At 39.4% G+C, this 15,865-nt stretch overlaps 1 protein-coding gene and 1 long non-coding RNA gene across 2 annotated transcripts; one reads left to right on the top strand and one right to left on the bottom strand.

The window, feature by feature from the left end:
• Window positions 1-1,283: 1,283 nt before the first annotated feature.
• Window positions 1,284-2,680, bottom strand: LOC9308377 (putative F-box/kelch-repeat protein At5g28180). Its single transcript, XM_021023515.1, has one exon. It carries the CDS (start codon window positions 2,510-2,512, stop codon window positions 1,331-1,333), a length of 1,182 nt encoding a protein of 393 aa, XP_020879174.1. The 5' UTR covers window positions 2,513-2,680; the 3' UTR covers window positions 1,284-1,330.
• A 2,787-nt stretch (window positions 2,681-5,467) lies between these two features.
• Window positions 5,468-5,875, top strand: LOC110227254. Its single transcript, XR_002331032.1, has 3 exons — window positions 5,468-5,525; window positions 5,614-5,739; window positions 5,853-5,875. It is a non-coding gene; the product is annotated as an uncharacterized LOC110227254 (long non-coding RNA).
• The last annotated feature ends 9,990 nt before the right edge of the window (window positions 5,876-15,865 follow it).

Below are 15,865 nucleotides of genomic sequence, written 5' to 3'. Positions count from 1 at the left end.
CATAAACCATCTCACTGTCTCTAATAAGAATACATTTATATTTGTCAACCAATAAAAATAAGTTATATATATAGATGATTTTTTTTTGTTATAATTACTACCTAAAAATTAAGAGCATGTGCAATGCAGAGAGTCTCTCAAATATATTATTCTAATACATATGATTTAATTTAATTATCTATTTTAATTTTAAATAATAAAAAACTTAAAAACAATTATATACTGACAAGTGTAAAAATAGTCTTTCACAGAGTTCTCAAATGTTTTCAGATGAGAATCGATTCTCGTTTTTCGCCCCCACTTTTAATTATTTTTAATTTTTTATTGGTGAGAATCTATGTGAGAACTCCTCATTCAACATGCTCTAATCTAAGAAACTTTCCTAATCTAATATTGGTGATTAAGAAACTTTCCTAATCGGATGGCCTATCGGATGCATCTATTAGTGGAATCTATGAAGACATCAAGTTCTGGGCGGCGAAGTTTAAGGATCCTCTCTTTGTTCATGTAAACCGATCTTGTAATCAAGTAGCTCATTGTCTAGCCCAATTTGGGTCCAATAATTCTAGTTTTTATTCTGAAAGTTTTAATCCTCCTTTTTGGATGATAAACAAGTTGTATACGGATCTTTCAAATTAATATAAGTTATTTTAACGAAAAAAAAAAAAAAAAGAGAAACTTTCCTAATCTGTATCCAAAATGTGAATGATGTCACAAAATCTGTATCCATAGAAATTAAAGTTCCTGTGACTTTGACAATTCAAAATCTGTTTAAGTTCTTTATCTCTGAGATATATATATACATTTCCAGTAATATTATTCTACACGTAGGAATCACATTTTCTCCAGGTTACATCAGATTGATGTATATTGGTACGAAATCTATTTAAGAACCAAATATAAAAAAAAGAGCTATGCTTTAGAAAAAATTTATGATCATGTTTCCAAGTAATGCCAGTTTAAAAACTGCACTGTAGCATTTTATTTGGCAGTGCTTAAAAAACTTAGGACTTTTGGGTTTGTCTGAACATTGAACATGGATCGTCTCTTGACTCTCTTTCCAATATAATCTTTTAACTCCATCTAAACCGAAACTTCTACGGTCTTGTGTGAAAGCTATGAAACATCTGATTTGCTGATTTACTTCACGTAAAAATCTTTTTACCACTAGACTACATGTCCGTCTAAAACAATATTTTGTAGTTGGTTGTATTTCTCGTTGATGATGCCACTAATATTAACTTTTAAGTATAAAAGTCACAATACACAAACGAATAAAGAAAAAGAAAAAAAAAGAGCCTTTGACAAACAAAAACATGATTAGATTTAATCACCACCTGTTTAGTAGACTATACAAGAAAACGTATGAGCACGGAACCGTAAGCACAATACTAGCCCACTCAATTTTTCCCCAAACTTCATCAATACCATCACGTTTTTCAAGCGCAATCACCGCACACCAAATATCTTTTTCTTGAGAAGGACCAATCTTGTCCCATAAGATTAAGAGTTTACCACCATAGTTAGCTATTTCAATCATTTCACAACCTAAATTCCTGTTCAATATAACTAAACCTTTGACCACTCTCCATTCTTTACTATTTTTGTCATACCACCAGCAGCTTTGTTTATCACAATAACACCATACATTACCTATCATACATTGCAGGTGTGATTTTTTTGCAACATCCCATTTACCTTCTTTTGGATCATAAACAGAGTCTTTTTCCTCGTTGCTTCTAATGTAAAGCTTTCCTTCGATCACCTCTATTCCTCTAATTGAAGAAAAGCGGAGCTCCGGGCCAGGGTCAGGTAAAGCTTCCCAAATTTGAGTCTTTGGGTCAAAAACCTCACCCCAATTCGCGGATTCATTAGCCGCGCAACCTCCCATCACATATATTTTCCCATAGAAGACGACTGCACGGGCTTTAGCTCGAGCTACAATCATGTTGGGAGAATTACGGCAAAACAAAAACTCCTTATTACGCACCAACATGTTGGAGGACGGATCATTGCGTTGGCTGAGTCCGTACAATTCGGAACCAACAGTAATGACATAAAGTGGTACTTTATTATAATATGACGAAGGTATTTGTACCAACCGAGTATCTCCGGTAGACCTCTCCTTCTTCTCGAGTTGGTTCATTAGGATTTGACCAGGTTTTATCCAAAGGGTGAACATGGAGGGACTAGGTCTATCAGGAAGCTTTAAGCAGACATGAAAAAAAGTTTCAGTGGTTTTAAGGTGAAATCGCTCCACGTTGAGCTTATGGGACATGAGAAGGGAGCGAAAGGTCTTGGAGACTAGGGAGAGTTTCGGGTAGTGTGATCTCGATATGCGGGCTAAACAGTTCAAGATGATTTCATCAGGAAGCGACAAAAACGTCAGCTTCTTCTCCTTTCTAGAGAAGGTTTTGTAAAGTAAGGCAACCAAGTTCTTGAACCAAGCCCGTTTTGAGAATGGCACCAACACAACGAAGAGCCAAACAAAAATCCATGAACAGTTAATCATGATCAAGGATGTAACAAGCGTCCACAAAGATTCAAAAAAGAAAAGAATCAAAAGAAACCAAAACTATAAGATTCGTCAAGGAGACTGAAATTGCGATTGAATCAATGTTCAAAACCCTAAAGACGCGAGTCGTAATTATAATGGTAACACTAATATGATCTGGATTTGAAGTTGATGGACATTTATTGGGCTTCATTGTAAATTTATCAAAAGAAATTTTCATATTTAGCATTGAAAAAAGATTTGGTCTCAGCTTTTGGCAAAGTAAGATTTCATTTTCACGTGGTGGCAGTTAAGCCAAATTGTGACGAAAATACCCCTAACGACGAAAACCAAACGACACAGTTAATTTTGGTTTAGTTGCTTTCCTTTGTTTTACATCACACGGTTTAGTTAGTTTTGAATATAGAAAAAAAAAAAATTTCGTTGCAGAAACTATCGAAGAAAACGAAGAAGAAGAAGGAGAGAGAGACGGAGAGATTCGAGAGAGAAGTAGAAATCAGTTCGGAATTCATTCATCCGTCTTCGTTTTCGACATCTCCGTTCGAATTGTCGGCTACTTGATTTGAGGCATTGCATTGAACTCGATAAACCGGCGAAGAGAAAGTTCCAGTTTTTCCGGCGAAGGCGACCTGAGAAACCTCCGGCGAGATAGAAACCTTCGAGATGGCTGGGAATAAACAAAACGACGAAGTACCAAGGAAGCAGCATACGCGGGAAGGCCCGGAGAAGGAGAAGCGGGTACTCAGAGTATCCCCGAGGAGGAAACTCTCTCCGACAAAGCCGCCGGAGGAATTGAGTAAGTTCATATATTATTTCGTTTGTAGTTTCTTTGGGTGTATCGGAATCTTAAAGCTTGATTGATAAAAGGGATAGAATTTGCCGGATTTTGCTATATCTGTAGTTTGAAAATTTGAGAAGATGAATTGGAAATCTCAATTTCCGCCAAAATTCAGATTTTGAGTATATAATGTTGATAATTACTGTGTACGTACACGAATTCATACATCCTTACTTAATTGTATATCACTTGTAATTGCAGGCAGTACAAGCGTGGCTCTGACTGAAGATCTTATAGTTGAAGAGTTACCACCTAGACTCTTTACCCTAGACCGGTACCCTGTCAAGACGAAGATGAACGCGTACTCCAAACCGGAGTACCTTTCTGACATAGCGCAAGTTCTTAAGGGAAAAAAGGAGATGAAGTTTCTTCTCGAGTCTCCATTTGGGGACCTTTTTAGGATACCTGCTAACAAGTCTTCCTTCTCAGGTAAGCTTGTTCTTGGACTAATATGTCATCAGTTAGTGACGAGTAAAGTGAATGAGATGTGGATGGTCTTCGGCGGTCATCCAATAAAATTCGGATTAAAAGAATTTAGTCTGGTAACTGGTCTAGAATGTGGGACATATCCCAACAAGAAAGACGTGACGGATGTGCTAAAGGTTAAAGCTGGGAGTCAAAGTGTCTGGAAAACTCTGTTTGAGGAGAAGTTTGGGGAGAAGCCGAATCCAACAGTGCATGATTTGGTGGTCTGGCTGAAGGAGGAGGAAACCATGGATGGGTGGAAGCAGCTGGCCTTATCTCTTATAATCTTGGTAGATGGTGTGATAGGGTGCCATAATAACCCCATAAGGCCTTCTAAGTTCACTGTTGAGATGACGAAGAACGTGCAATTCTTCTGCAAATACCCTTGGGGAAGGGTGTCTTTTACCCGTAATTTGGAGAGGATAGCAAAATTCCAAACCCCTTCAGATGCTCAAAAACTGATAAGGTGTGTAAAGGATGGGTCTTATGCACTACATGGATTCCCATTAGCACTCCAGCTGTTTGCGTTCGAAACAATCCCATCCCTTGCTAAGCTAGTACCTGATGATGAAGCTAACAGGACATTTACTCAGAGGTCTATCCATCATCTTGCCTCACTGCGGGCAATCAGGACATCCAGCATCTTGGAGCGTGAGGCTGCTAAAGAGGTATGTACAATTTTTTATGTACGTACATTATTTAAAAAGTAAGTGTACATTCTCTAAGTGGTTAACAAACTTATTGGTGTAGGTTGAGGTAACCTATCTTGTGAAACCAGAGGACAATATTTGTCCTCCATCCCTATCATGGGATGATGAAGTTGAGGATCCAAGAGTTGCTTACATTGAGCAACTGTTGTTAGCTGGTCATGAGTGGAAGGAGGAAGAATGGGTTGGAGGTAATGCTGCATTTCCAAAGCAGGAGCGCCCACCACAACTTGGAGAGATACGTGAGTGTAAATGTTGTTTTTATACTTTCTGATTATTGTCCCTTGAAGACCAAACAATGATTAAACTGGTCTATCGTAGGTGTGAAGAAGAGGAAAAGAAATGTACCAGCCCCGAATGCACCTGCTTTGAAAAAACAGAAATCTGTTGTGGAAGAAGAAAATGAGGACACTGCTGAGGATTGTTCTGAAGATCCCCAGTTTGAGAAGTTTGTAGTTGAACTTAGGAGGTGTTTCAAGAGGCAGGAAGCACAAAATAAACAAATGCAAGAAGACTTGAAGAAATTTGTCCGTAAGGAGATACGTGCTGCCTTAGATCCAAAGGGCAAAAAGACAGAACCAACCAAAACTTCCCATGCTTCACAGGGCCCAAATAAATCGGTGGTTAAGGCACCGATGAGTGTGAAGAAGGCATCTAAAAAGATGTCTACAAAGAAAGTCTTCAAGTCTGGAACAAGAAAGTCTTCAAGGCTGAAGAATATAATGACGTCAGTTGCGGAGATTACTCAGCTTTCTGATGGTAACTCTTACTCTGAGGAAGATGACCAGGTATGGCATGTACGTACATTTATATATAGTATTTTAAATGTACGTACATGAAGATTAATAACTGTAACTTGTCTGCTATGGTACAGGATGAAGCCAACAATGAAGGTGGTTTTACTGCAAATGATGGAGGAGATTTTTTGAACAGAGACGAAGATATGGTTGACACTGAAGTAGCTAACATTTCAGTTGGTGGACCTACACCTTCCCATCAGGTATGTCGTGTAGAAATATTTTTATCAATTATTTCCAGTTGTGTACGTACACATAGGCTTTAGAAGTGCATGGTATACTATGTTTCAGGATGAAGGAGCACGTGATGGTGGTGAGTCTGTCCTTGTTGGTACACAGTCAGGGACCGAGGAAAAAGCTAGTGCTGACACAGAGATGGAAGAAATTCCATCTCCTGTACCTTCAACCTCTGTACAGGTATGTCTTGTGCTAATAGTCACATATTGTGTTCCATAAGTGTACACGTATCAATTATTTTCAGTTCTCCACGTACATATAGCTTAAGAAGTGTATGGTATACTATGTTTTAGGATAAAGGACCAATTGATGGTGGTGAGCTTGTCGTAGTTGGTACACAGCCAGGGACCGATGAAAAACCAACTGCTGACACAGAGATGGTAGAAAATCCATCAGGTTTACCTGCAACATCTGGACAGGTATATGGTCTGCTAATAGTCAAATGTAGTTTTCCATATGTGTACTCACATAAAGCTTAAGACGTGTATGGTATATTTTTTTCAGGGAGAAGAACATGGTGCCGGTCTTGAGAGTGAAGCAAATGTTGGGGACCAACCAGAAATTTGTGAGGATAATGATAGAGATACATCTTCTCAGGCTGAACACACCGAGGAACCCGGTGTAAGTGTACGTACATTTGTCATTCTTATTTCCCGTGTACGTATAAGTAATGATTGTTTCAGACATCACAAAATAGAGGATATAGCCGATGAAGTTGATAACTACTGCCACAGGTTGATGCGGGAGATGTACCATTTGCAGTAGTTAAGAATGTAAGCTAACTATATTTTTAAATAAAATAGTGTAGGCTTGTTTAAATTTATAATCTTCTATTATGCAGGTGTTACAGGAGTTGGCAACGAAAGCCTCCATGGATGTGGATGCAGCTAATGTAAAGGAGGTAAAAATCTCGTGTTTGGTTTAAAATTATACACAGTTATTAACATACGTACATAGGATTGTATGCGTACATTTAAATAATTCTGCACGTTAATTTGAAAAGGGAGTGTTGGAGCAGCAGGGGATTGTCGACGGGGTGGAAGAACAAGAGGATTCAAACCCAGGGTTAGATGAAGCAGACACGACAGTTGGTACACTAGAAAATATTGTGAGTATCTTCCCAGTAAATATTATCATTACATTTTGAAATTGTTTAATCATGGTGTTTACAATAATACTTCTTTACAGGATGAACCAAACAACGATGCTTCACTCGAAGCAATAGCAGTTAAAATTCCTACGCCGGTTGTACCCAAAAAAGTGAAGAAGCAAATAATTTTTGAGATGGATGAAGCCCTTCCGGAAGGTTTTAAGGAAACAACAGTCCTCCTGGAGGATGTTCCTGGACGAGCTGAAGATTCAGAGGTGGTTATAGCGGCTGAAAATGTCCCTTACAACCCCTTGGAGAAGGTTGACGCTTCCAAATTAAAGCTCTTAACCAATGTCCTCCGCGGTCCGAATGTGTAAGTATCGTGCATTATCAAAATTATCCCTTAATTGATACATTGGTTTTCTATAATAACCAGTCATACTATAATATTGGATATACAGGAAGCACACTCTTTTCGGGTATCGCAAAGTGGACAACGAGTTTTTCTCCATGCTTATAGCACAAGGACAGTGGGTGGATAATATGGTAAGTTGAAATAGTACATTTATGTACATTTTTTAAATATGCCTGAAGTGTACGTACACTGACTGTCTATGCTATTATCATTTCAGGTCTTAGAAATGCTCGTAATCTTGATGTGTCACAAGAACGGTCAACAAATGATAGCAAACCGATGCGTTGTTTTGGACTCCTTCCTGCTTTATGAGCTTACTAAGCGTGCTGTCAGCTTCAGGAATTGTATAAATAAGCTTGGGTTCAAATGGGGCGACCGGCTATACGACATGGCCAATGGAATACACATACACCGTGAACCTAGTCTTAGGTGGTTCAAGGATGTCGACGTGGTATATGCTCCGATGAACTGGAAAGGTGATCATTGGGTTGGGTTGGCAATCCACCTCAGAGCCCGGCATATAGTTGTCTATGACGCTCTCATAGAACACACGCGGGAGTCTGTTGCATGGTCAAAGATGTAGCCTGTCTGTGAGATGATGCCGTACCTAGTGAGAGCGATGTGCGCGGATGTATTGCCTGAGAAGTACTCAGTTGAACCTTTTGCCTATGAGAGAAATGTTATGGTCGCTCAAAACCCAAGTACAGGAGATTGCGGGCCTTACGCGAAGTTCTTGGAGTTGCTGGCGTTTGGTAACCCAATGTCAGACTTGGTGAATATTCAAGAAGCAGATATGGCCACCTACCGTCAGGTGTACGCAACAGAAATCTTTGAGCACGGCAAGCGCGAGTGTGGTTATCGGCGTTTATTGTAATCATCCCTGGATGTTGAATTATTATTATTTCCTAGTACTTATTTCCTTATTTTCAACAACCAAATTAGAACAACGTAATTAATTATGGAGATCCTAAAAATATTTATGTAATCGTTATAACTATCTTCTTTAGACAATCTGCACATCGTACACTTATTCAAAAACCAACATGTGTACGTACATCTTATATAACGTACGTCATTTACACAAAAGTCGATTTTTCTCATAATAAGATATCTATTTCTTTACTTACATTGATTTGACAACCCTCCCTCACTGCATCATCACTTACGTAAGATTGCATTAACTACAACCATAACTTAACCAACTAACTTCATTGTTCTTTATTTAAGAGTAGGAATTGCATTGTTTTGAAACACCAAATTCCAAGAAATGTCTACACCAAATCTACCTGAAGATTTGCTAGCCAAGATAGCCAAAAAAATGGCTGACAAATGTTGGTGGTACCTCGGACCTCTGTTAAGATCAGGGCGTGGTGGAAGAAACATTGTCTACAGGCCGGATGTCTTGAAAGATGCTAATATTTATAGCATGTGCAGTGATCCCGATGACTTCCATGCGGCAGGCCATGATCCGAATGACATCAACGCTGAAGGTCGATATAGACCCTTTTTCATAAGGTTTCTAGAGGCTGGTAACCCGATTGCTATTTACCATGAAGGACTGCGTCTAGTTACCCATGAGTCTGACATTAAGGGCGCCATTATACTTTTACAGCGGAATGTACTAAGGCACGCTGATGCAACCCTGGCCTGCGCTATTCTGTGCATATGCGACGGGAATGCTCACATGGGTGGTGTGTACCTACGCCTGTTCGCAAACAACCATTACGCTTTGGAATCAGAAGAAACACGTGACATGTGTGAGGAACTCCTAGAAGAAATAAAAAATTATGGAATTAAGTTAAACAACACATACGGCGCAACCTTTTCGTACCCTAAGGAACGTGGTATTCAAACGCCTCCTTACGCGATGTTGTGTTACATCAGATTTGGACCCTTCAAGAATGTGTGCAACGTATGTTACCTCTGGTGGTGTGCGAGAAGAATTAGTCAAATTCTCTAGGCATTTCTTACGTAATATTATTTGAATTTCTGAGTTTTTATGTTATACTATGTGGCCTTTGCAATTATACTTTGCTTATCAGTAATGCATGTCTTTTTATCTACATCCTTGCTTGTTTCTCATATACTACTCAATCTTATGAATGGTTACAAATAATTATAATATTTTATAGTAAATTGAGAAACAAGTTTCTTAATGTTAGATAATGGTGCCTTGTCAACACAGGCTTACGAATTATCATTAAATACATACTGACCTGATTTAGCCATTGATAATGACCTCTATCTTTAAAAAAAAAAAAAAAAGGAAATTAATGTACATATATACGTACACATCCCTGTAATTAATGTACACTGTCTTTTGTCAGATAAAACAAAATTGCAAAAGAAAGAGATTTGGTTTTTAATGCGTTTCCCCCAGATTTAGCCATATACATGAACTCAATCTTTTCCCCCTAATACGGCGACAGACATCAACTCAAACTTTTGGTCAGAGAACGTAATAAGGGTAGACATACGTACACGGGTATACGTTACTGTGTACAAGTATTTTAGTTGGTTTGAAACTAGAAATATGAGAAGCGACTTTCGAGATGGTAGTAAATGATGATGCAATGCTTATTGATTTGACCTGTAATAACCTATATCTAGAAGTTTTGAAGTGGTTATTTAATGCATACTATCAAGCTCTCTATTCATAGAAATGACCTCTATCTTTTCGCATAAATCTCCTTAATATACGTACACGGTTTGCAATTAATGTACACTGGCATTTGTCAGATAAGAAGAACTTTAAAATAATAACACTTTTTTAATGCGTTCCCCCCAACTGTAGCCATATACATGAACTCAATATTTTGCCCCTATATAAACGATATCACACACACTAATTTATTTGCTCACATTCTTCTAAAACCTCCTGCATTCATCAACTGCAAGATTATTTCTAAATCTCCTTTGTTAACAACATGGCTTTCCCCGCAACCCCTCCAACCGAGATGTACCTTTCAATACAATTGCCAAACCCGATTTTCGTCCTCATCAACTACTTGCCCGTATCCCAGACTCCCATCGAGACCCTCCGCCACTTGGTCGAAGCAAGTGACGTAAACGCAATAGTGATGGACGACTTCATCACATGGCCTCACTTCGTGCAGCCGGAGTCTCCCTTCAGGGCCTACTTCAGCCTCTTCCTGGAAGGGGTGCGATCCCGGCTATATACCTCGAAGGTGTCCGCTAGGCAAGCAGCTTCCTAACGGTGGCCCAGGACATTACACTACTCAACTCCGTCGCTCCATCCAACCCTCTCGCCTGCTTCGCGACCGGTTTATTCCTAACTTGTACTGGCAACCATGTCGACTTTCTTCCAGTCAGCGATATGTTCTGGGCGATGACACCCACATTAGCGGCAACTCACGTAGTGGGGGAGCTGGTGATGTATCACATAAGCCAGCTTCACACCGAAGGTCCTCGGCTCTGGCAACGTTCATGGAGGTATGTGCACACACCGGCATGTGTTGGCCTTTGCACGTACAGTTCCGGCTGCAGAGGGTGTTTCTTTTACTGGTACGCAAGGGAGATGTGTGTCTTCTTTTAGATATGACTTTGATAATGACGGATGAGGCATACAATTTTCCGGCTCATGTGTATGCTTCGGCTCTACTTTTTTGTTTATTGCTTCCGCATCTAATATAAGTTGTTTGTCTTTCTTGATTGTATGTCCTTCTTCGGGCACTTAATTATGAATGAATGAAGTTTTTGTTGTATGAGGACAACAATTATGATATATGTATGTTTTCGTGTACGTACACGGATTTCGTACAATTTGCTGATTGAAGAACCAAAAAGCTAGTAAAACGTACACTGGCAAATTAATTGTAATTGTAGACGCTGTACGTATAAAATGTACGTACAATTACCCAATAGTTTAGTATACAAAGTCAAGTAATTAGAAAACGACAACAAGTTTATGTAGTTTTACAATACTTAATATAAATCTGGTCTTTAATAATAAGAAGACTGGGGAAAACAAATCCCCCTAACTAAAAAACGACCTGCTTGATCTCTTCCACTTCCGGTGTGTCCGGATCGGCAAAGACCTTTGACACAGGACCATGACTCACAACCTTTGGATTAGCTCTGTCGGTTAAACGCCAGAAGACGAGTGCGAATTCAACATTGCGCTGACCTAGACTCCGAAAGAAGGTTTAGAATTCCAACGCCTGTTCATTGTGTGCTTCGCATTCCAAAACTTTGTTGCTACATTAGATTAAAAGAAGAATCAAGTCAGCGTTTAGATTAAAAAGTGTAAGTGAATCAAATGTCAAAAGAACATTTACTATCTATCTTTGATCTTGAAAGGAAGCTTGAGACCGTAGAAGTCTCCGGTCAAGTGGCCAACCTCCAACAACGCTCCAATGACATCTACATCAAGGGCCAAAAAAATAGAAATAAACTTCTAATTTCAAAAATGTGTCCATAAAACGTAACTTAAAAAACATGTCACCGACTAAAACTTTCTTATCAACTGTTTTCTCCAAAATGTAGTCGAATTGAGTGAAATCGTAAAACGATATTGGGTCCCTTCGTAAGGCGTTAGTAACGACGGTCCGATCCATAAACCATATGCCGTAGTCATGAGATGTTGCTCTCACTGGGTCAGCGACGTTACGGACCAAGAAAGTGCGAAAGTGTTCCAACGGTTGAGATACAAATGTGTGTAACCGTTTGTAACCGTTTATTGCATGAAGATTATACGTACACAGACACAACAAAAACGTACACTAACAAAAACGTACACTCAGAAAACGTACATAGTTATACGATGGCAAACATTAAACATACGTACACCGTCACAACACTTTGGTACACACTGTCCACACATAAACGTACACTGTCTTCGCGGAGACATAAAGCTTATGAGGAGAACTAAATAGGATTTTTGCAAGTCTTCTTGTTATGACCTGCTTGTCTACATCGTGTGCACTGATTCGAAATAAGTCTTTTCTGTCTCTTTTTCTGAAGTGACAACAACAATAAGTTAATAATCTACGCATCTTATACTCAAAACATAATGTTGTGGGATATTTGAAAAATCTGTATACGTTTGAATGATAGCACTTACCCGGTTTTCACCTCTAGATGGAATCCTATTGGTTGTTGGTCTTCCTGGTGGTCGTCTACTGTATCGAGGAATTAGTATCAAATCCGATATATGTTGTGGGATGACAACATCCTTCGGATCCGCGATAGGTAGAATCGGTTCTTGAAAAGAATCAGAAAACGTTTGAAGGCCATACCACCATCCGACAACAACCTTCATATCTATTCCAAACTCGATTGCAGCTGCTAGACCGTGTTCACATGGGATTCTCAACTTTGTGTACCTAAGACACGTACACGTACACTAGTCCAGAACGACATGAAAATGCTCACCTGACTTGCTTGTAACTTGATAACTCCACGGTCCAGACATCTTAACCGCGAATTTCCCTGACGCAGGCAAATCTTGGAGAAAACGCTCATCAACCTCAGGTGTCACTAAAGACTTACACCTAGCCACTTTTTGCCTCCTCGCTGCGAACCATCGCATTAGGACCTCTCGAATGAACTCTATCATGTACACAATCGGATATGATTTAGCTCTTGTTAAGACATTATTCATAGACTCCGAGTTGTTGCTAGACATGATATTGTAGCGTTCTCCTTTACAGTGAGCTCTTGTCCAATGCTCAAATCCAATTTCCTCTAAGTAATTTGCATATGCAGCACTCTTATCCCTTAACTGTTCAAAGTATTTTTCAAAATCTCTCACTCTGTAAGCTTTAGCAGCGCTGAAGAATAATCCAGATACACCATACTTACCATTATAGGTGGAGATATTTCGCTCAAGGTGTACTGCACATGCACCATGATGAGCTTTCGGATAAACCACACTGATGCCTTTATATATTGAAGAATGTCTGTCTGATACAATCATTAAATCTTCACTGTCTGGAACAATGTCAGCTAATTTATCAAAGAACCACACCCATGAAGCGTCAGTCTCACCATCCACAACACCAAACGCTATTGGAAATATTTGGAAGTTCCCGTCTTGGGCACATGCAATGAGGAGACATCCCTTGTAACGTCCTACTAGCTGCGTTCCATCTACGACAATTACCTTCTTCATATACTTCAGACCTTTTATAGAAGTCCCGAGAGATACAAAAACATACTTAAAGCGCTGCGTACCATCAGCTTCAGGTGTAGAGTGTAGGTGAGTTATCGTACCCGGATTAGCTAATTTAAGAAGATACAAATAGGTAGGCAAAAACTTGTAACTTTTTATATCATCCCCCCTTACATTTTCCACTGCAACCTCTTTAGCTCTCCAAGCGGTAGAATATGAAATCCGAACATTGAGATCATTTAGGAGCAATTGTGGTAAATCGACAGCTCTCGGACCCCCTTGCGTAGAACTGTATCTGCTCTTCACTACCTCTCCGAGAAGCTTATAACTAGCATGTTTATTATAATTCTTACGAGTGTCGATGTCACACGTATGGGTGGTATCATACGATGTGATTTTGAAACATTCTGAATTCTTGACAACTTGAGCTGTCAAATGCCATGGACAAGTATCATCAACGCAGACCATCTCCAATCTTGTAGGACATGACCTACGTTGCTTGTAGCAAAAGCATTGTTTGATTGCGAGATAAGACATTGTTTGTTGTATGACTTTTCTGTTCTTAAAAACACTCCCGACATACAAAGTCTCACCTGTCGTACTCAGTTCGACTTGTGTCTCATCATCTCGTAAATTAGCTAAATCATCGAATACCGGAGCAGCATCATTATCGAGAATCTCCAACTCGCCACCATGTAATGTAGAAAAGTCATTATACACTTTGTAAGCCTCAGCTGCGGTAACTAACCGATTATCATTCAGTGTCCCACTTGCGGAAGCTCCAATACCACGGTCGATAGTGACTTCGTATATACCATTAATATTGGTATCCGTGTTACTTTCGCAGCCTGTATCTTGTACACACTCTGTAGTGTACGTACATTAGTACAAACCATGTTGACACGTACGTCTTGGAGTCACGGTTGGTGTACGGTCACCCGAATGAGAAATGTTATCTCCGCCAGATGCAGTAACTAGCCGATTATCATTCAGTGTCCCACTTGGGGAAGCTCCAATACCACGGTCGATAACATCATCCCCAGAGACTTCGTCTATACCATTAATATTGGTATCGGTGTTACCTTCGCAGCCTGTATCTTGTACACATTATGTTGTGTACGTACATTGGTACAAACCATGTTGACACGTACGTATTGGAGTCACCGTTGGTGTACGGTCAACCGAGTTATCTCCCCCACGTACACGATGACTTGTGTACATACACTCTGCCAATAGACGACTGAATTCCCCTGGATGTTGAACCGTTTGTTGAGTGAGAATGACGTCCTCCTCAACATTGCCTATTCCATATTCTTCAATAATTACATCGTTCCACTTGTTGTAATCGTAATCTTCGCCACTGCCTTCACTACCGTCTATAGTAGGATCGAGGGTACTTCCTCCCATAGATCCATCATCACCCTGATCATCATCATACCCAGCACCATCTTCGTTGTCCTCCTCCTCTTCTTCATCCTCATCTGTTTTATCGTCTTCAACGTCGTCTTGCTCATCTACGGCCTCATTATTTCCATCTACATTTGAAGCCGCTACGATGGGATTTGGTGTCGTTGCACTCCGACACACACGGTAACTCTCACCATTAGTCCTAGGGATAGTATTCCCGAGTGCCTTGACGGTTGTAATGAAAGAGACAAACAAGGTGACACTAGGATCCCCACCACAAATCAAAAAGAAGGTATCCAGGCTCATTTGATTGTCAATGTAGACAGGTGGGCGTTTACTTTCTATCATCACTGACATCTTTCCCGGCATCCAGTAACTAATTATTGGATTGCATTCGGTGGACTTCAAACTGAAAACCTCGCATAATATACGTACAAATTCCGTGTACGTCATGTTTTGCCTAACACGTACACAACGACCAAACCAGTCTTCCCATGGTTCAAATTTCCATTCTTCTTCTTTGCATTTCCACTCACCCACCATAGTAAATACGGGAATATCCATTACCCACCTGCATCATAAATTCAGCAGAACCCCATTAAATGCAAATGAAAGCATGATTATATCTTCAAGAAACAAAATGAATTCCCAACTACACACTTATAAACATAAATCTATCCTCATTTAGCAATTTCAAATAAAAAAATTGGAAATCAAAATATTCTGGGTTTTTATATAAAAACAATATTGATCTTAGAACACAATCAAGACCCTAGTGTGTTAAAACAAAAAACTTCTTAACCAATTTCATTACTTACACGATCAATGCTTGTCTTGGCTCCAAATTTTGTAAATCAAAAAGATCAAACCGATGCAGAATCACATTCGTTCAGAATAATTTGTTTGTTTGATGGATCATGTTTGTCTCTTATAACTATTCACACATATAAACTAATATTAGAAAAAATAATGATGACTTTTGCATTAATTGTGACATGAGTCATGTCTAAACTTTTTGGGCATTAAATACTGATGTCTCATTGTTTTTTAATGTTATTAATCCCCATTTGTCACTGTACTCCCGCAGAAATCAATTAAGAACGAAATATATTGCTTAACCGGAACAGTGTACGTAACTGAACCGCTTAACTGAACCGTACAGTGAACAGTACATCGTTACGCTGGTAGGGGTAAAATGGTCAGATTTTGGCTAAATTGTCAAAACTTGAAAGCCAATTCTCACTTTGCCAAAACATGAAAA

This window comes from Arabidopsis lyrata (assembly GCF_000004255.2).
Source record: "Arabidopsis lyrata subsp. lyrata unplaced genomic scaffold ARALYscaffold_6, whole genome shotgun sequence".
In the NCBI taxonomy this organism is placed as follows: Eukaryota; Viridiplantae; Streptophyta; class Magnoliopsida; order Brassicales; family Brassicaceae; genus Arabidopsis; species Arabidopsis lyrata.
This window is presented reverse-complemented; position numbering and strand designations above follow the sequence as displayed.

Coding starts and splice junctions, on each gene's coding strand:
- LOC9308377 (XM_021023515.1), bottom strand. CDS start 2,512: ATGATTAACTGTTCATGGATTTTTGTTTGGCTCTTCGTTGTGTTGGTG.